The sequence below is a fragment of the Micromys minutus genome, assembly GCF_963924665.1.
Source record: "Micromys minutus genome assembly, chromosome: 2".
Lineage (NCBI taxonomy): Eukaryota > Metazoa > Chordata > Mammalia > Rodentia > Muridae > Micromys > Micromys minutus.
In genome coordinates, this window is record NC_137971.1 from 82715280 (window position 1) to 82735467 (window position 20188).

Here is a 20188-nt window from a genome sequence, read left to right on the forward strand (position 1 = left end):
AGCTTTTAAAGAAGAAACAAGAAAAACACTCAAAGAACTCAAAGAACGAGAGGAAAACAGAACCAAAGAAATAAAGGAATGGAAGAGGGAAATTAAAACAGAAATTGACACAATAAAGAAAACGCTAAAAGAGATAACCCTAGAGTCAGAACACCAAAAAAAGAAATCAGGAGTCACAGAAGCAAGCATTTCCAACAGATTACAAGAGATAGAGGAGAGAATCTCGGGGGCAGAAGACAACATTGCAAACATAGATAAAACAGCCAGAGAAGATGCAAAAAACAAAAAGCTCCTAACCCAAAATGTCCAGGAAATACAAGACACAATGAGAAGACCGGACCTAAGAATAATAGGAATAGAAGAGGGAGAAGAGTATCAACTAAGAGGCACAGTAAATATCTTCATCAAAATCGTAGAAGAAAACTTCCCTACCCTCAAGAATGAGATGACCACGAGCATAAAAGTAGCCTTCAGAACTCCAAATAGGTTGGAACAGAAAAGAAATACCTCCCGACACATAATAGTAAAAACATCAAGTGCCCAAAGTAAAGAAAGAATACTAAAAGCAATAAGGGAAAAAGGTCAGGTAACATATAAAGGCAGACCAATCAGACTCACACCCGATTTCTCAACAGAGACTATGAAAGCGAGAAGAGCCTGGACAGACATCATGCACTCCTTAAGAGAGCACAAGTGCCAGCCCAAGCTGCTATACCCAGCAAAACTATCAATCACCATCGATGGAGAGACAAAGATATTTCAAGACAAATCAAAATTCACACAATATCTGACCACAAACCCAGCAATACAACAAACTATAGGTGGAAAACCAAATACAAGGAGGGAAAATACAGCCTAGGAAAAAGAAGAAAACTCCTAAACAAGAAAACTAAACGAAGAAAAAAACACAGACACAACTCAACCCAAAAAAGCAAAAATGGCAGGAAACAGAAACAATTATTCCTTGATATCTATTAACATAAATGGTCTCAACTCCCCAATAAAGAGACATAGACTATCAGACTGGATACATAAACAAAATGCAGCCTTTTGCTGCATACAGGAAACTCATCTCAGAGACAGAGACAGACACTATCTCAGAGTTAAAGAGTGGGAAAAAAACTTCCAAGCAAACAGCTCCAAGAAGCAAGCTGGAGCGGCTATTCTAATATCGAAGAAAGTTAATTTCCAACCAAAAGTTATCAAAAAAGATAAAGAAGGACACTTTTTACTCATTACCAGGGAAATCTGTCAGGAGGAACTCTCAATCCTTAACATATATGCTCCAAATAAAAAATCACCCACATTCATAAAAGAAACTCTACTAAAGCTCAAAAAATACATTTCACCCCACACAATAATAGTGGGTGACTTTAATACCCCACTCTCACCACTGGAAAGATCAGGGAAACAGAAACTGAACAAGGACACTGCAAAACTAGCAGAGACTTTGAACCAACTAAAATTAATAGATATATACAGAACATACTATTCTAAAGTAAAAGAATACACCTTCTTCTCATCACCCCATGGCACCTTCTCGAAAATTGACCACATAATTGGACACAGAATGAGCCTCCATTGATATAAGAAGATTGAAATACTCCCATGCATCCTCTTAGATCACCATGGTATACGGCTGGTCTTTAACAACAACAAAGACAACAAAAAGCCCACATACACATAGAAACTAAACAATGCTCTGTTAAAGGATAGCAGGGTCAAAGAAGAAATAAAGAAAGAAATTAAGGACTTTCTAGAATTCCACGAAAACGATAACACAACATACCCAAACCTATGGGATGCAATGAAAGCAGTATTGAGAGGAAAACTCATAGCCCTAAGTGCTTCCAAAAAGAAACTGGAGAGAGCTCACATCAGCAACCTGACAGCACAGCTAAAATCCCTAGAACAAAAGGAAGCAGATATACCCAAAAAGAGTAGACGGCAAGAAATAATCAAAATTAGGGCAGAAATAGACCAAATAGAAACAAAAAGAACCATTGAAAAAATCAACAAAACAAAGAGTTGGTTCTTTGAGAAAATCAACAAGATTGATAAATTCCAAGCAGACTAACTAAAGGGCAAAGAGAGAGTATCCAAATTAACAAAATCAGAAAGGAAAGTGGTGACATAACAACCGGAACTAAGGAAATTCAAGAAATCATCAGATCCTACTACAAAAACTTATACTCCACAAAATTGGAAAATCTGGAGGAAATGGACGAATTCCTAGACAGATACAAGGTCCCAAAGTTTAACCAGGACCAAGTAAACCATCTAAATAACCCTATAACACCTAAAAAAATAGAGGAGTCATCAAAAGCCTCCTAACCAAAAAAAGCCCAGGTCCAGACGGGTTCAGTGAAGAATTTTATCAGACATTTATTGCGGATATAACACCAATATTCGCCAAACTATTCCAAAAGATAGAATCAGATGGAATATTACCCAACTCATTTTTTGAGGCTACTATAACCCTCGTACCTAAACCACACAAAGACCCTACAAGGAAAGAGAACTTCAGACCAATCTCACTTATGAACATTGATGCAAAATTACTCAACAAAATCCTTGCTAACCGAATCCAAGAACACATCAAAACCATCATTCATTATGACCAAGTAGGCTTCATCCCTGGGATGCAGGGATGGTTTAACATAAGAAAATCCATCAATGTAATCCACCATATAAACAAACTTAAGGACCAAAATCACATGGTCATCTCACTAGACGCTGAGAAAGCATTTGACAAAATCCAACACCCCTTCATGTTAAAAGTCCTGGAAAGAACAGGAATCCAAGGTCCATACTTAAACATAATAAAAGCAATATACAGCAAACCAACAGCCAACATCAAACTTAATGGCGAGAAACTTGAAGCAATCCCACTAAAATCAGGGACTCGACAAGGCTGCCCACTCTCCCCCTACCTATTCAACATAGTACTGGAAGTCCTGGCTGTAGCAATTAGACAGCAAAAGGAGATCAAGGGGATACAAATCAGAAAGGAAGAGATAAAAACATCACTCTTTGCAGATGACATGATAGTGTACTTGAGTGACCCCAAAAATTCCGCCAGAGAACTTCTACAGCTGATAAACAAGTTCAGCAAAGTGGCCGGATACAAAATTAACTCAAACAAATCAGTAGCCTTCCTATACTCAAAGGACAAACATGTGGAGAAAGAAATTAGGGAAAAGGTACCCTTCACAATCGTCACAAAAACTATGAAATACCTTGGTGTGACTCTAACTAAGCAAGTGAAGGACCTGTATGACAAGAACTTCAAACCTCTAAAGAAAGAAATTGAGGAGGATCTCAGAAAATGGAAAGATCTCCCATGCTCATGGATTGGAAAGATCAACATCTTAAAAATGGCCATCCTACCAAAAGCAATCTACAGATTCAATGCAATCCCCATCAAAATTCTAACCCAGTTCTTCATAGAATTGGAAAGATCAATGTGCAATTTCATATGGAATAACAAAAGACCTAGAATAGCGAAATGCATCCTCAACAACAAAAAAACATCTGCGGGAATCACTATCCCTGACCTCAAGCTATTTTACAAGGCAATTGTGCTGAAAACTGCATGGTACTGGTACAGAAATAGACAGGTGGATCAATGGAATAGAATAGAAGATCCAGAAATGAGCCCTCATGTATATGGTCACCTGATTTTTGACAAAGGAGCACTAAACATTCAATGGAAAAAGGACAGCCTATTCAACAAATGGTGCTGGTCCAACTGGCACTCAACATGCAAAAGAATGAAAATAGACCCGTTCTTTTCTCCTTGTACAAAGCTCAAGTGTAAGTGGATTAAAGATCTCCACATTAAACCAGATACACTGAAACTATTAGATGAGAAAGTAGGGAAAACCTTAGAACACATAGGCACAGGAGAAATTTCCTGAACAAAACACCAATGGCTCAAGCTCTAAGGTCAAAGATTAACAAATGGGACTTAATGAGATTGCAAAGTTTCTGTAAGGCTTAGGACATCGTCAAGAAAACAAAACGGCAACCAACAGAATGGGAAAAGATCTTTACCAACACCACATCAGATAGAGGCCTAATATCCAAGGTGTACAAGGAACTCAAAAAGCTAGACACCAGAGAATCAAATAACCCTATTAAAAAATGGGGTACAGAGCTAAAGAAAACGTTTTTAGTTGAGGAACACTGAATGGCCGAGAATCATCTGAGGAAGTGCTCGACATCCTTAGCCATCAGGGAAATGCAAATCAAACAACCCTGAGATTCCACCTCACACCAGTCAGATTGGCCAAGATCCAAAACTCAGATGACCGCAGATGCTGGCGAGGCTGTGGAGAAAGAGGAACACTTCTCCACTGTTGGTGGGGTTGCAAGCTAATACAACCACTCTGGAAATCTGTCTGGCGATACCTCAGAAAATTGGATATAGTACTACCTGAAGACCTAACTATTCCACTTCTGGGCATATACCCCAGAGACACTTTAATACACAACAAAGATATATGCACCACAATGTTCATAGCGGCTCTATTTGTAATAGCCAGAAGCTGGAAGGAACCCAGATGTCCTTCAGAAGACAAATGGATACAAAAATTTTGGTACATATACACAATGGAATACTACTCAGCCACCAGAAACAATGACTTAACCAAATTCTTAAGAAAATGGCTGCATCTAGAGAAGATCATCCTGAGTGAGATAAAACCCAGTCACAAAAGAACAGACATAATATGCAGTCACTGATAGTGGGATGCTAACCCCAGAGGCTTGCACTCCCCCAGAAACAACTCACAGACTGTATGAAGTCCAAGAAATAAAGAAAACAAAAAATATACATATATTCACAAAACAAGAATTTCCATGTTGCGTTTTGTTTTACATGTACTTTACACTTATTGTAACTAGTAGGTTTTCAATGCATACTGTCAAGCCCTTGAAAAAAATCAAGTACTGACTAAAAAATATATTCACATGGTTTTATGTAAAATTTATTTCAATGTCTGAAAAAACAGTACTGACAAAAATGTATAATTTTAAGCAAAAAATGTTTAAAATCTGTACATTTATCTTTGTTTTGCAAAATAAAGTCGTTAAAAAACAGTCAAATAAAAACAAAAAATACAAAATAAAAAAAAACTTTGCTTTATTTTTTTTTTAACCAAATAAAATGCTTTTAAATGAAATGCAGCTTATTCCCATTAAGATCAAAACATAAAAAGAAACAGAACGTGTAAGCACTCATAGGAGAGTTAGATGTGAAAAATCATACGTGATCTTCAAAGTAGGAACGCTACTGAGAGAATGCAGCGCTGGCTAAGTTGAAAACTCGGGGTAGTGATCATAAGGAGTGATCAGAAGGTATAGCCAGGTAAGAGACCCTATTCTCGAAAGCAACAAAACTTATGGGAAAAGCCTGCTTAGAGTGCACAACTTAGATGAAGAAAAACCCACAAGACTATGAAAAGATTAAAGAGCTGGAGAAGCAGGGAGCTATTCTGGTCTTAACCAGAAAACAATAACGGGGATGCTGACTTTCCCCACATTGAACTCTTAGTTCAGTGTAGTATCATTGAACATCCCAGTACTGAGTTTTACTGAACAGAGCACACTTAAGTTAAAATTTACCTGGAATTACAAATCTGCTTGAATAACCATGAACATTTTGAACACTTAGAAGATTAAGGAGCAATTACTTGTCGCCAAAACAAAATTATGCTAAAAGCGGTGCAGAATTCATGGAGGGAGGAAGAGATTTAAAAGGCAGTCGGACTGGGTAGAACTGTGTGCAGTTTGCTTTTCATAAAGTAGCAATCTACACCACTGGGAAAATACACCTAACAAATGGATCCGGGCTGGCTTTCTCCATTTTATGAACGGGGCTGCTTTCTGATGACTCCCAGCTGTGTTTCTGTCTCTGGGTTGCTCCTTCAGAGAGCTGCCCAGCCTTCCACCCCTGGGCTTCACTTGGACAGATGCTCTGTTTGGATGACTTACAAGGGCTCCAGGGCTATTATGTGTGCGGTGAGGCCAAAGGGGGAGCCCAGAGGGAAACAGAAGGCAAGGAGGCTAGGGTCTGTGTGGAATTATCTCAGACTTCTCTTAACAAAGGTCTCACTCAGCTCTGTTAGGGGTGAGCATCATCTCCTCCTCTCCTAACTCCTTTTGTGCCTCCAGAACTGAGTAGTGGAGTCCCACCCCCACCCCACTGTCATTTTTCCCGAATAGACACTTTATGCAACTGTCCTCTGGCACCTCACTTTGAGGCAGGCACGCCATGCGTTTTCTGTTGTGGTCTACAGACACCATATCAATAACAAAGTCAAAATCTAGGAAGATAAAAGGTTTAAACCTACTTTAAAATTTGTAGGCATATAAATATAAAACATATTTATAAACTTAGGAATAGAAATATCATTTTTTTGATTAAGACTTAACATTTAAATCCCTGTGGTGGATCACAGACTCATTTTTAAAAGCAAAATGTTAACTTTTTAATTCATTTGTATGTATGTGGAGAGAGAGAATATAATTACATGTGTGGGGTCACAAGTGTATATAAAGTGTGTGTGTGTGTGTGTGTGTGTGTGTGTGTGTGTGTGTGTGTGTGAAGGCAGAGTTAACCTTATACACTGAGGCCAAGTCTCTTAACGAACTTGACTGTTCGGTTGGTCTCACTACCCTGCTTGCTTCAGGGAGCCTCTGTCTTTACCTCCAGAGTGCTGGAATTGCTGGAGAGCTATCATGCTCAGGGGCCCTGTATGTGGGCGCTGGAGATGCATATTCAGATCCTCACAATTGCACAGGAAGCACTGTACCTCCTAAGTCATCTCCCTATCCCTAAGTCTTAATCATTTAAATGAGAAAACACCAGTGAACAAAGTCAGAGGTAAAGCAGTGATCGATGTTTGAAACTTTAAATAAAGTATATTGCCTAGACTATATAAAGATCAACTTTAAGTACAAATTGTCAATACACCATTTAAATATATAATAATAATAAATATGAAATAATTATTTTTGAAATGTTTGTATCTTTACATATAAATGATATTAAGACATATTTTGTTATTGTAGTCATCCATCCATCCATCCATTCATTCATTCATTCATTCATTCATTCATTCACTCATCCATTTGTCCATTTATTTGCTTATGTTTTTCAGACAGGCTCTCGTATAGCCTAAGCTGGATTTTACTAAATAACGCTGAAGAACCTTGAACCCTCTGATTGGTCTGCCTCTAGCTCCCAAATGCTAGGACTAGGGGGATGTGCCAGGATCCCAGGCTTTAGGGAAGTTATTTTCAAGCCATACCTATGACTTCAAGTAAGAAAGTAAATATATAGAATCACCTTTAGAAGATACATTGTTAGAAAAACAAGGAAGCCCAAGAACTGGCCCTTCCCAGGGGAAACACATTATAACAGATACTACAATATCATACAACAGTAGCAAGAAAATTAACCTGTGGCATTATTTTAACTCTCTCATGGAGGGCTCTTAAACCTTTGTCAAATCAGGGACTATTAAGTAGATAAGGACATAGGCTCTCTTACCCACAGGTAGCAAGCATGTCTGTCAGACTTTTAAGGACAATATGGGGGTGTCTGTGGAAACCATTAATCTGTATTACTTATCATCCTTTGCTTTATCATCTACTGTGGCTAGAAGTTTGAGAATTTGCTCAAAGACATGCACTCTGATATCTGTTATGGATCATTAGTTATAACAGGAACAAAAACAAACAAAATAAAAACAAAAACAAAAGCCAAAAACCAAAAAAAAAAAAAAAAAAAAAAAAAAAAAAAAAAACCAAAAACCCAACTTAAGTGAATCTAAACATGAACTTCTTAGAGAGTAATTAACATATTCACACCACAGTTTAAGCAAAGTGGCTTAAGAATCAAATACCACCGTGCGTCTATATCCTGATATGGACATCGTTGTGATAGAATCGTGTCTCACATCAAGACAGACCACACCAGGCCAATACAGTTCCATGTGGAAAATGTTTAATGGGGCAATGATGGATATGAGAGGGCGGTAAAAAGAGAGAGGAAGAAGGAAAAAAAGAAAGGGACAGGAAGGGGCTGCCTTTTATTTTAACTGTGACATAACTGCTCACAGGTAAAGGTGGGGGCTAAACTAAATGGACGCTGGGAATATATGGCCATTGCCATGGCAACAGACACACAGGTCCCTGTCGCTTATAGATGATGATACTGCTGGGTTCAGAGGTGAAAGCTGGTTTCTGATACCAACAGACATACTTCTAACAATTTCTACTGAGTGAACACACATTCAAAGCCAGGGGATTTGTGTATCCCATGTGCCTTCTGAATATAACCGAACACAGAAAAGTTTAAAGCACACCCACAGAATTGATATCTATTGCTGCCTTCACGGAGGAATGCTGCGATTGTTGCATGAAAGTACCAGAGATTTTTCACTTTTTCTGTATTCTACTACATATTTTTCTGTATTCCAGTGTGTATGTGTTTACATCTCACCTATAGAGTTATACGTTTTTTGTTTGTTTATTTATTTACTTACTCATTTTTAAGCAGCTCAGATATAATTTCTTCTGGAGAAAAAAAAGAGTAAAGCCTCCCAGAGCTGCCTCGCTCCGGGGAGCCTGCCTCCTCTCCTGTGAATTTGCTCTGAAGATCAATTAGCCAAAGCCTGCCAAGGAGCTGGATGTGCAGCTGAGTTCCTGGCACATAGGAAAATTGGCTGGTTGTTTTCTCTTCCCCATTTGACCTGTGTGGTGCAGGGCTGGAAGCCTTCAATACCTGGATATCCCAAAAGGGTGAAGGAAGAAGAGCTCAGCTCCATTTGTTGAAGGAGTGAATGAATAAGCCACATATGTTCATGGTTAAGCCAGAGAAACATACATTCTCGTATGTTGACTGTCAGTGTGCAAACAAGGGCTGCCTCTCTGGATTCCACCAGAAGATCAAATATCTCTGGGTTGTGGAAACAAAAAAGCAAAGTAAACCAAAGATGCGGGCCAGACAAATGAGGGCTTTGAGAGCAGAAAGACCTGCAACTGGGTCTGCTGTTTTCTAGCTATGTCATTAGAGCCCTGAGCTCTATAGACCGACCGACCAAGCAACAGTGGATTAGGGATCTGGGTACCAGACTGTGAATCTTGGAAGCCAGTCTTCAAGCTGAGAGACTAGATGGGCACAAAGATTCTTGTCTTATATGACAAGAGTCATAGGACTATGACACCTCATCTCACCTCAACCCCAGCACCTCAGGAATTACTTGGTGACTACCTGGTCTCCAATCCCCCATTACCTCCCCTATTCTCAATTTAGGATCCACTAGAAAAGCCTGAAGTACCCTCCACACCAGCCACACTAGATGTTCTACTTCCAGTCAGACTCACCAGCTTCCTCATGGCAATAAACTCTGCAGCAGAGTGGACCTGAAGCTTTCCACTCCCTACACACACACACACACACACACACACACACACACACACACACACACACACACCCCTAAGGTTTTTCTACTCACCCTTTCAAGATCTGCTGAAAGCCAGTGTTGGCAAACTGACTCCCCTGCTGTGCAGCCAGAGCTGTCTCTGTTCCCAGTGCTCTTTGGTTATTTCCTCCAGCCCCACATTTCCGCGGCACATGTTTAGAATGGTGACTTATAGATGACATTTCATTTTTTAAAATCCTATAGCTTAAGTCTGTACACCATCAATGTAAGTAAGTGCTAAGTGATAAACTTGTGAGGAAATGGGAGGAAAGATTGGCCAAGGAAGGCCAGACATGGATGAAGCTGAATTTGGCAATGGGCAGTGTTTCTAGAAACCTCTGTGAGGATTTCCCATTGGCCAGTTACAGCTGAAGTCATGGGAGGCCCTGTTAGCAGCTGCTCTCAGAGATGGTCTAGATCAATCACAGTGTGGATCTGCATTTAGCAAATGAAGCAAATATACCAAAAAAAAAAAAAAATGTTTTGGGGCATTTGGAACAGTTCCAGAGCTGGGAAAGTCAAAGTCTATCGGGAAAAAAATCCCTGCACATAAAAGAAGACGGGCTTTCTCATCTTAAGTGGCCCAGGACGGCCTGCGTCTCTCCATGTAGCTGAAGCTGACCTGGAACTTCTGATTTTGCTGGCTGTACTTTCTAAGTGCTGGGATTACAGGCATGTGCCACCATACTGAGCCAAAAAGCAAAAAATGCTGTGGATGCTTGGACTGGAGCGCTGCTACTGCTCTTGGCCATTTTTCTGTTTGAAATCCTAGAATTCTCAAGAATCTAAGCTGGCCTTTAAATCTACCGCAAATAACGGGTGCCGTAAGAGACAGAAACAACGTGTGAAAAGGGGTCTTTCCAGTTTGGCCATGCCACTGAGATGATTAAACAAGTTTGTTTTTCATAGGACCTGGCAAAGCCTTCAACTAGGCTAGCATGTGCTATCAGTCTGAAAGATGGGGAGCCAGTATATGGCATCTAATGAATTTATTTGACTACAGAAATGATTGCCTTCCTCCCCATCTGTTTACATCTCAAAGACTGTTGCTTTGTGGTTTATAAGTTTGGAGATGCAGCTTTGAGACAAAGCTGTCTTTTAGAGAAAATGATTCTGGGCGGTTAAACTACCCCGTACCCCCACACGTGGTAATTCACACAGAGGCTGCTCAGGAGGCTGCCCGGAGGGTGGCAGTGAAGAGCAGTTATATCTTATTTTGAGACATGGCCCCATGTAGCCCAGGCTGGTGTCAAACCTACTCTGTAGCAAAGGATAACCTTGAGCATCCTCCTGTCTCTACCGCCAAGTGCTGGTACCACGGGTGTGTGCTGCTTCATGGTGTATGCGGCGCTGGAGATCCAGCTAAGATCTGTACGGATTATACAAGCTTCTACCAACTGAAGTGGAAGATAGGTTTGTAAAGAAGAGCCTGGGCAAATGGAGGCATCGGAGCAGCCAGGGCACGGTTTAAGGACGCTAATTAATGGGGATTTTTAGAATCCTAAGAAAAAACGTCAAATACAAATGGGGAAGTCAGGCTTATATTCACCCGGTTGGATTATGTTTTGCTATGAATGCAGAGAGTAACTGGAAGACTAATTACAACGAATGAAGACAGACACACAAATCCTTAGACATTTAGAATGGAGAAAATGGAAGATCCAGCGTATACGCCCAGGAGCCACGCCTCTTCCTGCAGACACAGGAAGTGTTTGATAACTGCGGAGAGGTGGGTGAGAAGGCCGTGCACACTTACTTCAGAATCACACAGCCTGTCCCTGTGGGTGGCGCTATCCAAAACACCTGGATCCGTGTCCTCCTCCGAGGGGTGCTTTCAGTGACTGCCACAGGACAGTTACTCATAAACTGGGTCTCCTCTTCATCTATGATCTGTGAAAAACAGAGGAAAATAAACACGTTAGAATGCAGCACCCTTGGAGTTGGGGTGTGGTGTTTTTGCACACGACTCTGGGGGCTCTGAGGACTATTTATTGTCATTTTTGCATTAACAACCTTTGACCCACAGGCCCCAGAATAGTGCCTGGCACAGAGTTCCCAGAACAATGGGATTACAAAGATCTGGCACATGTGATGGTCTGGTTTACTGTTCTACAAACTACCTGCGCATGCCTGGCTTCAGAAGTGGAGGAGAGGGAGGAAGAGGATGATTGGCAAGTGCCTTGTGACTGAACCTTGTTGCTGAGCTGCAGTTTTAGAACTCGAATAGAATGTTTAAAGGCGCTTGTGGTGGAAGACCAGCAGAAGTCAGCCAGCTTCCTGGCTACCAGCTTTAGTAACTTCTACTTGTGCCTCTATTTCATTGCTAATCTCTATAGTTTCTTAAATTAAGCACAGTGACTTGGACATTACAAACAAGTAGCCACTTTCATCCCTCCAAATCATGTCATTCAGCCCTTCTGCCTCCTTGTATAACCCTGTAGTAGAAGTATATAAGAATAGTCAGTGAAAGGCACTGTTTCCAACTGTGCTTAGCATCTTTATCTCTTATTAACAGTTTCTTATTTTTTAAAAAAATTGTTTATTTTGTAATTGTAATTGTGAACCATGGCTGCATGCTATATAGTGTAGCTGTCTTCAGACACCAGAAGAGGGCATTGAATTCCACTACAGATGGTTGTGAGCCACCATGTGGTTGCTGGGAATTGGAACTCAAGACCTCTGGCAGAACAGTCAGTGCTGTTAACCACTGCGCTCTCTCTCCAGCCCCATTTTTATGTTCTTATAATAACTCTTGGTTAATTTGAATCCCTATCGCCCTCTCTTAACTCCCTTCCCTCTTCCAAGAAAATTCTTCATTCCAACAAGTACCTCTCCTGGTTTCATGGTGTGTGTGTGTGTGTGTGTGTGTGTGTGTGTGTGTGTGTGTGTGTTCTGGTTTAATTAGAGTTGCTTGCATGAGCATATATAGGAAGTTATTTACTGAAGCATGGGGAACTTACCAGGGGGTTCCCCCACTGTCTTAGTTAAGATTGCTATTGCTATGATAAAACACCAGGACCAAAAGCAAGTTGGAGAGGAAGAGGTGTATTTGGCTTACACTTTTCCATCATTGAAATCAGGGCAGAAACTCAGAGCAGGAACCTGAACACTTATTCAGAGGCCATGGAGGGGGGTTGCTTGCTGGTTTACTTGGCTTGCTTTCTTATAGAACCCAGGATCACCAACCCAGGGATGGTACCACCTATATGGGCTGGGCTCTTCCCCCATCAATTGCTAATTAAGAAAATACCATATATATATATATATTCAGTATTAGTTAATTTTGTATCCAGCCACTTTGCTGAAGGTGTTTATCAGCTGTAGGAGTTCTCTGGTAGAATTTTTGGAATCGGTTATGTATGCTATCCTATCACCCACAGATAGCGATACTTTTAACTTCTTCTTCCCAATTTGCATCCTTTTGATCTCTTTTAGTTGTCTTATTGCTCTAGCCAAAACTCCAAGCAGTATGTTGAATAGATAGGGAGAGACTGGGCAGTCTTGTCTTGTCTTTGATTTTAGTGGAATTACTTTAAGTGTCTCTCCATTTAAATTTGATGTTGGCTATTGGCTTGCTATATATTGTTTTGGTTATGTTTAGGCATGTGCCTTGTATCCCTGATCTAAGAATTTTAACATGAAGGGGTGTTAGGTTTCATCAAAGGCTGTTTCTTTATCTACTGCGATGATCGTGTGATTCTTTTTTCTTTCAGTTTGTTTATATGGTGGATTACGTTGACAGATTTTCATTTATTGAACCATCCCTGCATCCTTGGGATAAAGCCTACTTGACCATGGTGGGTGATGTTTTTGATGTGCTCCTGGATTTAGTTTGTGAGTATTTTATTGAGTATTTGTGCATGGATATTCATAAGAGAAATTTGTCAGGCTTCCTCAGATGGGACTTGGGGAAGGCAGGAGAAAGGCTGAGAAGTAAGAACTGAGGATGAAAACCAGGGAGAGGAGCTATTGTTGACATGCTTGGCCTGGTGAGGAGGATCCTGGGTAGAAAGAGTTAAGCTGAGTGAGCCTTTTGTCTGGTCTAAAGAAACTTGGGACAAATGGCTAACTGGGGTTCCTATTGGCACACCAAAGTACTGGCTGGCCTCCAGGCACACTCAGTACTTGTGGCTTTCCCCAGTTCTTCTCATCCTGTCCCCTCCACTAAACCTCTCCAGCCCATGGGCTTCCCTTTCCCCAGCCTTGCACTTCTCTGTTTCCTTCTTTTTCTCTTCCACTTTCCCTGTCTCATGGGCACATTGAGTCTGCTGGTCATCTTTAGCCAGCACAACTAACCCCTTGTTATCTTGACACACAAACATAGCAGTGGCAAGCCAAAACCTTTTCTTTCTTGTTCACCCTCAAGATCACACATTAATATTGACATCACAATAAAAAATTCCAACTTTTACAAGTCCCACCGTCTTTAAAAATTCAAATACTTAAAAGTTCAAAGACTCTCTAAATTGCCAAAACCTTTTTTTTTTTTTAAATCTCAAGTCCTTGTAACACTCCCAAATCTCTTTAAAAGTTTAATGTCACTCAAGTGTGGGCTCCTATAAAATTAAAAATAAATTAAATACTTTCTTACTTCAAAAAAGAAGAACCAGGGCACAGTCACACACTGAACAAAGTAAAACCAAACTCCAACTGTGTAAATGACTGGATTCCAATGTTTGGGATCCAGTCAGGACTTTCTGGGCCACTTCTCTGGCTCTACCCCCTCCGCAGAACAGACAACTTGCCTTTTGTGTGCTGGCTGGTTTTACTCCACCACTGCTGCTGTTCTTGGTGGTTGTCCCATGTGGTAGCATGCTACTACTGGCTGCACTTGCCTCTCTTCTGGGACTCTATCTCTGCCATACAGTGCCAAACCTCTGCCATACAGTGCCAAGCCTCAGATGTTCACCATGATTCCTTCATGCCTCCAAAACTAGCACCAGCTGGGTAACTTCTATACTACCAAGTTCGGCTGCCAGCAGGACGTTCAACCTTGGGCACCTTGGAACACAGCTTCTGTGTGCTGACCCTGAGCAAAGGCTTTCCAGAGGACTTCACCTTGATGATGCTGGTCTCTTCGTAATCACAGCTGATTCAGCCCCAGCTAACCAAAACCAAAGATTTTTAATTCAAAAGAGCAAACCCTCTTGATAGAGTCATTAAAGGGTTTGCAAACTTCCCTCTGAAATTTCATAAGCCAGCTCTCCACCTTCTGCACTTCTTTCAAAGTTCTTATCTTCCAAACTCCCACATAACAGCCCATCAAAGTTTAAACACTCAATGATTCTCCATCCCAAGGTTCCAAAGGCCTTCCACAATCATGCCGAAATCATATGGTCAGATCTGACACAGCGATACTCCACAATCCTGGTTCCAACTTGTCTTAGTTAGGGTTACTATTGCTGTGATGAAACACGTGATCAAAAGCAAGTTGAGGAAGAAAGGGTTGATGTGACTTCCACGAGCGCATCATAATCCATCACTGAACAAAGTCAGAACAGGTACTCAAGCAGGGCAGGAACCTGGAGCCAGAAATTGATACAGAGGTCAACCTGCTTACTGGTTTGATTACCAAGGTTTTGTTCGGCCTGCTTTTTTATAAAACCCAGGACCACAAGCTGAAGAGTGGCCCCACCCACAAAGAGATGGGTCCTACCTCAGTGATCACTAATTTAAAAAATTCCCTGGAGGCTTGCCTTCATCCTGACCTTACAGAGCATTTACTCAATTGAGGTTCCCTCCTCTCAGATGACTATAACTTGTGTCAAGATGACAGAAAATTATCCGGCACACTAAAGAGATACCAGAGTACACAATTCCTTTTACAAATTTTTGGATAAAGTTACATTTTATATTTTTATTTTCTTAGAATTTTTATATATGAGAATTATATCATTTTCACAGCCTTTTTTCCTCTTTGATTCTTCCCATGTTTCCCCCATCTCCTTCTCAAATTTATTCTTTAGTAGTGACCTGTGACTCTGTCTAGGTGTGGGTTTTTTTTTTTTTTTTTTTTTTTTTTTTTTTTTTTTTTTTTTGGAAGATTTTCTTTTAAGAAATTGGGCTGTTTCGATCCTGGTTATCAAATTTGTGGTTATTAAAGTTGTTCATATTCTTTATTTAAATTATTTATAACCCTAGGATCTGTACTGAAGCCCATTCTTAAAGTTTCTGCTTCCATAATTGGTGTCTTTTCTTTTTCAGACTGATTGAAGGCTGTTCAACTCAGTAATCTTTCTCTGCTGATTCCATATTTTCGATTTCATTGATTTCTACTACTTTAAGAAAGTACTTATTTTTTGAGAATATTCAAATTTTCATTGCTATAATTTTCCTTCATGAGGTAAAAGCTCAGACCATTGTGTTTTAGATCTTTATTGAAAAATGCATTCAATGTTGTACATTTCTCTCTAAGCACTGTTTTTATAACATCACACATATTTCGGTAAACTGTATTTTCCTGTTCATTTATCTGAAGCATGTAAAAAGTTTTTAGAAATGGGCTATTTACCCTCCAAGTGTTTTGGAATTTTCAAACTTGCTGTGATTGGCTTCCTGCTTAGTTCTGGTGTAGACTGAAAATGGGTATCACGTGATGTTCTTTTAAATTAGAGGAGACTTGTTTAGGGCTCAGGATGTGCTCTAGCTTGGCAAACATGCCACGTAAACCTGACAATGTGAAAGGTACTGTTTACAGGTGTTTACTCAGTGCTGCCAGGTAGAAGGCCCGTGACGGCAGTGGAATTCAACTAAGTTCTCAATGTTCCTTCCCCAGCTTCCTGGATCTGTCCGCTCCTGTGGAGGCGTGTGGAGGTCTCCAACTACATCAGGGGATTGGCTTGTCCTTGAGATTTGAGCCTTGAATGTTTTCAATGCTCTGTGTTCAAATAACATAGATGGTTGTCCCTTCTTCAAGAACTAGTTTATTTAAGTTTGTATAATGGTCCCTTTTCTCGTAATGACCATTCTTGCTCTAACATGGTCTCTGACTTAAAGTCCCATATTGAGTTACTCTCGGCTCCCTTTTGACTGACACTAAGGTGGTACATCTCTTTCGCATAGTCCCTGTCATGTAACTGGTACATTTAGATCATCGACTTTCGGGGTGATTAGTGGATTTATTATGCTTATTACTTCTTTCTATGAATTTTCTTTGCTTCCTGTCCATTTCTCTCCTTCACTCTTTTTCTCCCCATTGTGACTCCTCACCATGAAGACCAGGCAGTCCTTGAACTCACAGAGATGTGCTTGCCTGTGTACCCTTAGTGCTGGGATTAAAAGTGTACACTACCACATCCAGCTGCTATTGAACATCTTAAAATTCCATTTTATTTCCTATCTTAGTTGAACATCTTTAATTCTTTTTTTAAAAAAAACCTGTTTAAGGGCTGGAGAGATAGATTAGTAAGTAACACCTTTTTTTTTTTTTTTTAAGATTAGGACCTCAGTTCAGATCCCCCGCACCCACATAAAGTTTTAGAGTAGCAACACATTGTAACCCTAGCTTGAGAGGAACTCTGGCAAAACTATAAGGTCAGTGTAAGGGTCCAAGAATGATAGCCTGGACTCAAATACTATGTAAATGCAAGTGTGTTGTTGTGCAGAAGCCCAGCATGCTGGGTTCTCCCCATCACTAAGACAGAGAGACAACCAAGTGAGCTTGAAGGCTAGATTGAAAGCTGCTTAGGGTACCTGGGCTAGGTGACTTCTATCTTACTCCATCTCTAAGGTCATTCCATTACAGGGAGTGAGGGCTGACAACTGTTACTGAGGAAGTCTGGGGCAGGTCTGAAAACCTGCTGACCCACTGTCCAGTTCTTGGAAACCTGGTCTTCTTAACTGCCCATTTGAAGCCTGTCACGGAGTCAGCCTGTCTCATTCCTCTCGTTGGGAGAAACAGAGAGTGACATATACCTGCTGACCACTGTCCTTCCTACATGTGATTGCCTTGCACCTGCCCCGCCCTCCAAACTCACACATGCAAAACCACATAAGCATACACCAAAAAAAAAAGCCTGTTTTTAATGGGTATCCTACAATTTGCAATATACATTTAGAGTTAAAAAAAAAATCCACCTTCAAATTACAGCAGACTGCATCACAGTTCTGTATGCGCCTCATGACAACAAAGGCTCCGCCCCCCACACACATCGAGTACACCCACCCACACACACATCGAGTACACCCCCCACACACACATCGAGTACACCCCCCACATACACATCGAGTACACCCCACACACACACATCGAGTACACCCCCACACACACACATCGAGTACACCCCCCACACACACACATCGAGTACACCCCCCCACACACATCGAGTACACCCCACACACACACATCAAGTACACCCCCCACACACACATCGAGTACACCCCCCACACACACATCGAGTACACCCCCCCACACATATATCCAGTACACCCCCCCACACACACATCGAGTACACCCCCACACACACATCGAGTACACCCCCCCACACACACACCGAGTACACCCCCCCACACACACCTAGTACACTGCTGATTTTCTTCTGAACAACTTGTCACTTGTTAGATCAATTAAGAATGAAAAGGTTTTGCTTTGTTTTTTTTTTCTTTCTTTTTTTTTTTGTCTTCACATTTCTTTTCTGATGTTCTTCTAAGCTGTATCATTTGCCTTCTCTCTGAACACCTTCTAAAAGCCATTTTTAGAAATGCAGTACTAACTAGAAACAAATCCCCTCAATTTTTATTTGTCTGAGAAAGTCTTTATATCTTCATTTTTTTTTTAAGAACAATTTTGCAGGGTGCAGAATTCTAGATTTGGAGTTCTGTTTTTTTTGTTTTTGTTTTTTTTCTTTTGCTTTTTTTCCCGGAACATTTAAAATGTTGTATTCCTTCATTCTTTGTTGGTATTTTGGGGTTTTTTTGTTTGCTTGTTTGTTTTTAAATCAGGGTCTATTAATACAGCCCAGGCTGACTTAAGGCTCCCTGTTTCTGCTTCCTAGGTCTGGGATGTGGCACCCAACTTTAAGCTGTAACTCACTCTCATTGTTTTCTTCCTTCCCAGACTCACACACATTTTGTACCCTTGGTGCTCATCTTAAAATTCTTAGATACTGTGTTTTTCCTTAATTTTTGTTCTCTCTCTTTTCTCTCCCCCAACTTCCCGGGGATGCATCTTTTGCTCAGAGATTCCTTCCTCAGCTCCTCAGGTGTGCTGTGTGCTAGTGAGTCCTTCGAAGGCATCCTTCACTTCCAGGTTTTGATGGAGAGCCTTTGCCATCATTCTTGGGGCCAGATTTCTATTTCCTTCCCACCCCCTGCTTATATCACCCACAGGTTCTCACTCGTTGTGTGCTCAGCATTTTAATTGCACGGTTTTACACTCCCTACGCTAACCCAAACTTTCTGCTTCATCTGACTCTATCCTGAAACTGGTCAGTCTTTTTGAACTCTGTGTGGTTTTTGTTGTTGCTGTTTTTTGTGGGTTTTGTGTGTGTGTGTGTGTGTGTGTGTGTGTGTTTTAAATCCTTTAGTGGGCCTTATCCTTTCCTGTTGGAAGGCAGATTTGATAGATGGGGTTGGCTGAACTGTCAAACGTAGGACGTTTTATGGGATGTGGGAGGAAAGGAAATGGTCTACAGTCCTGAAGCTGGGTCTCCATCCTTTGGTGAGAGTGACCCGGGATTAGGAACTTCATCTGAACATTGCAATTTTCTACTCTGAGCTGGAAGAAGGGCTTAGAGCTAGGTATTTCCCTGGCCTAGGGTTGGCATATCTCCTTCTACTTCCAGGCATGATTAAAAGAAGAATGCTTGACTACTACAAAATACTGGAATCATGAGAGATTTTCTTTTATTTTCCATTGTTGAGAGCTTGGTAGATCTTCTGGTGTTAAACTCACAAAACATTCTGGGACTTCCTCATGTCTGGGTCTCTCTGGTGCTTTTAGCTTTTGGAAGGATGCCCAGGGAGCGCCCCCAGTAATTCATCTGCCTTAGGCAGGTTTTCCTGCCCTGGCCAGGGTTCCCATGGAGGTCTTTGCTTTGCTAAGTGGTGGTTCTGTTTATTTGCTTATCTGCCTCTTTGACATTAGGGACAGCAAGTGGCTCTTTCTCTTGTTCCTCTCGGGTCCTAAGAGTAAAACCGCATAGACCAGCCCTAATAAGCACTGTGCTGTATTTCTCACAGATCTGGAGTCTGGGAGCCAAAGCCAAGGTGCTATAGATTCAGTGTCTGCTTTTCTTAGAGGGTTTCATTGCACCACACCCTCACACAGTGGGGGTGGGGATTGTGTACACTCTTCAGATCTCTTGTAAAGGGCCCAAATCCATTCCTGATGGCCTTATAATCTAATCATGCCCAAAGTCAAGTTGGAGAGCATGAACTACTACGTGAATTTTCAGTCATTACAACCAATCATGTTAGTGATCCCTTTGTTAACATATTTTTTTTTCTGCAGGAATAGGCCCTCAAAATACTTGTTTTTGTTTTTGTTTGTCCTGTTCATTCAGAATGGACAATGTGGCATCTTTCAACTCCTTACACTCCAAACCAGCAACCAGAGTCACCTATTTTTAATGGCACTTTCTCTTCTCCCCTCCCCCATCCCTTCCATGCAGAGCGAATGTGTAATTTATTATCCAAATCAGATTTAAAAAATCCTTTTTTGCAGTACTGGGGAATCAAATAAATCTAGGATCTTC

At 40.9% G+C, this 20188-nt stretch overlaps 1 protein-coding gene across 1 annotated transcript in view; it reads right to left on the bottom strand.

The window, feature by feature from the left end:
- SPON1 (spondin 1) overlaps positions 1-20188 on the bottom strand; it is a gene marked incomplete at its 5' end in the record, with an annotated part of 278019 nt that overhangs the window by 198476 nt on the left and 59355 nt on the right. Inside the window, one exon of the mRNA XM_080911650.1 lies at positions 11251-11384. Coding sequence (XP_080767776.1) covers positions 11251-11384 — 134 coding nt within the window. The remainder of the gene's footprint in view (positions 1-11250; positions 11385-20188) is intronic.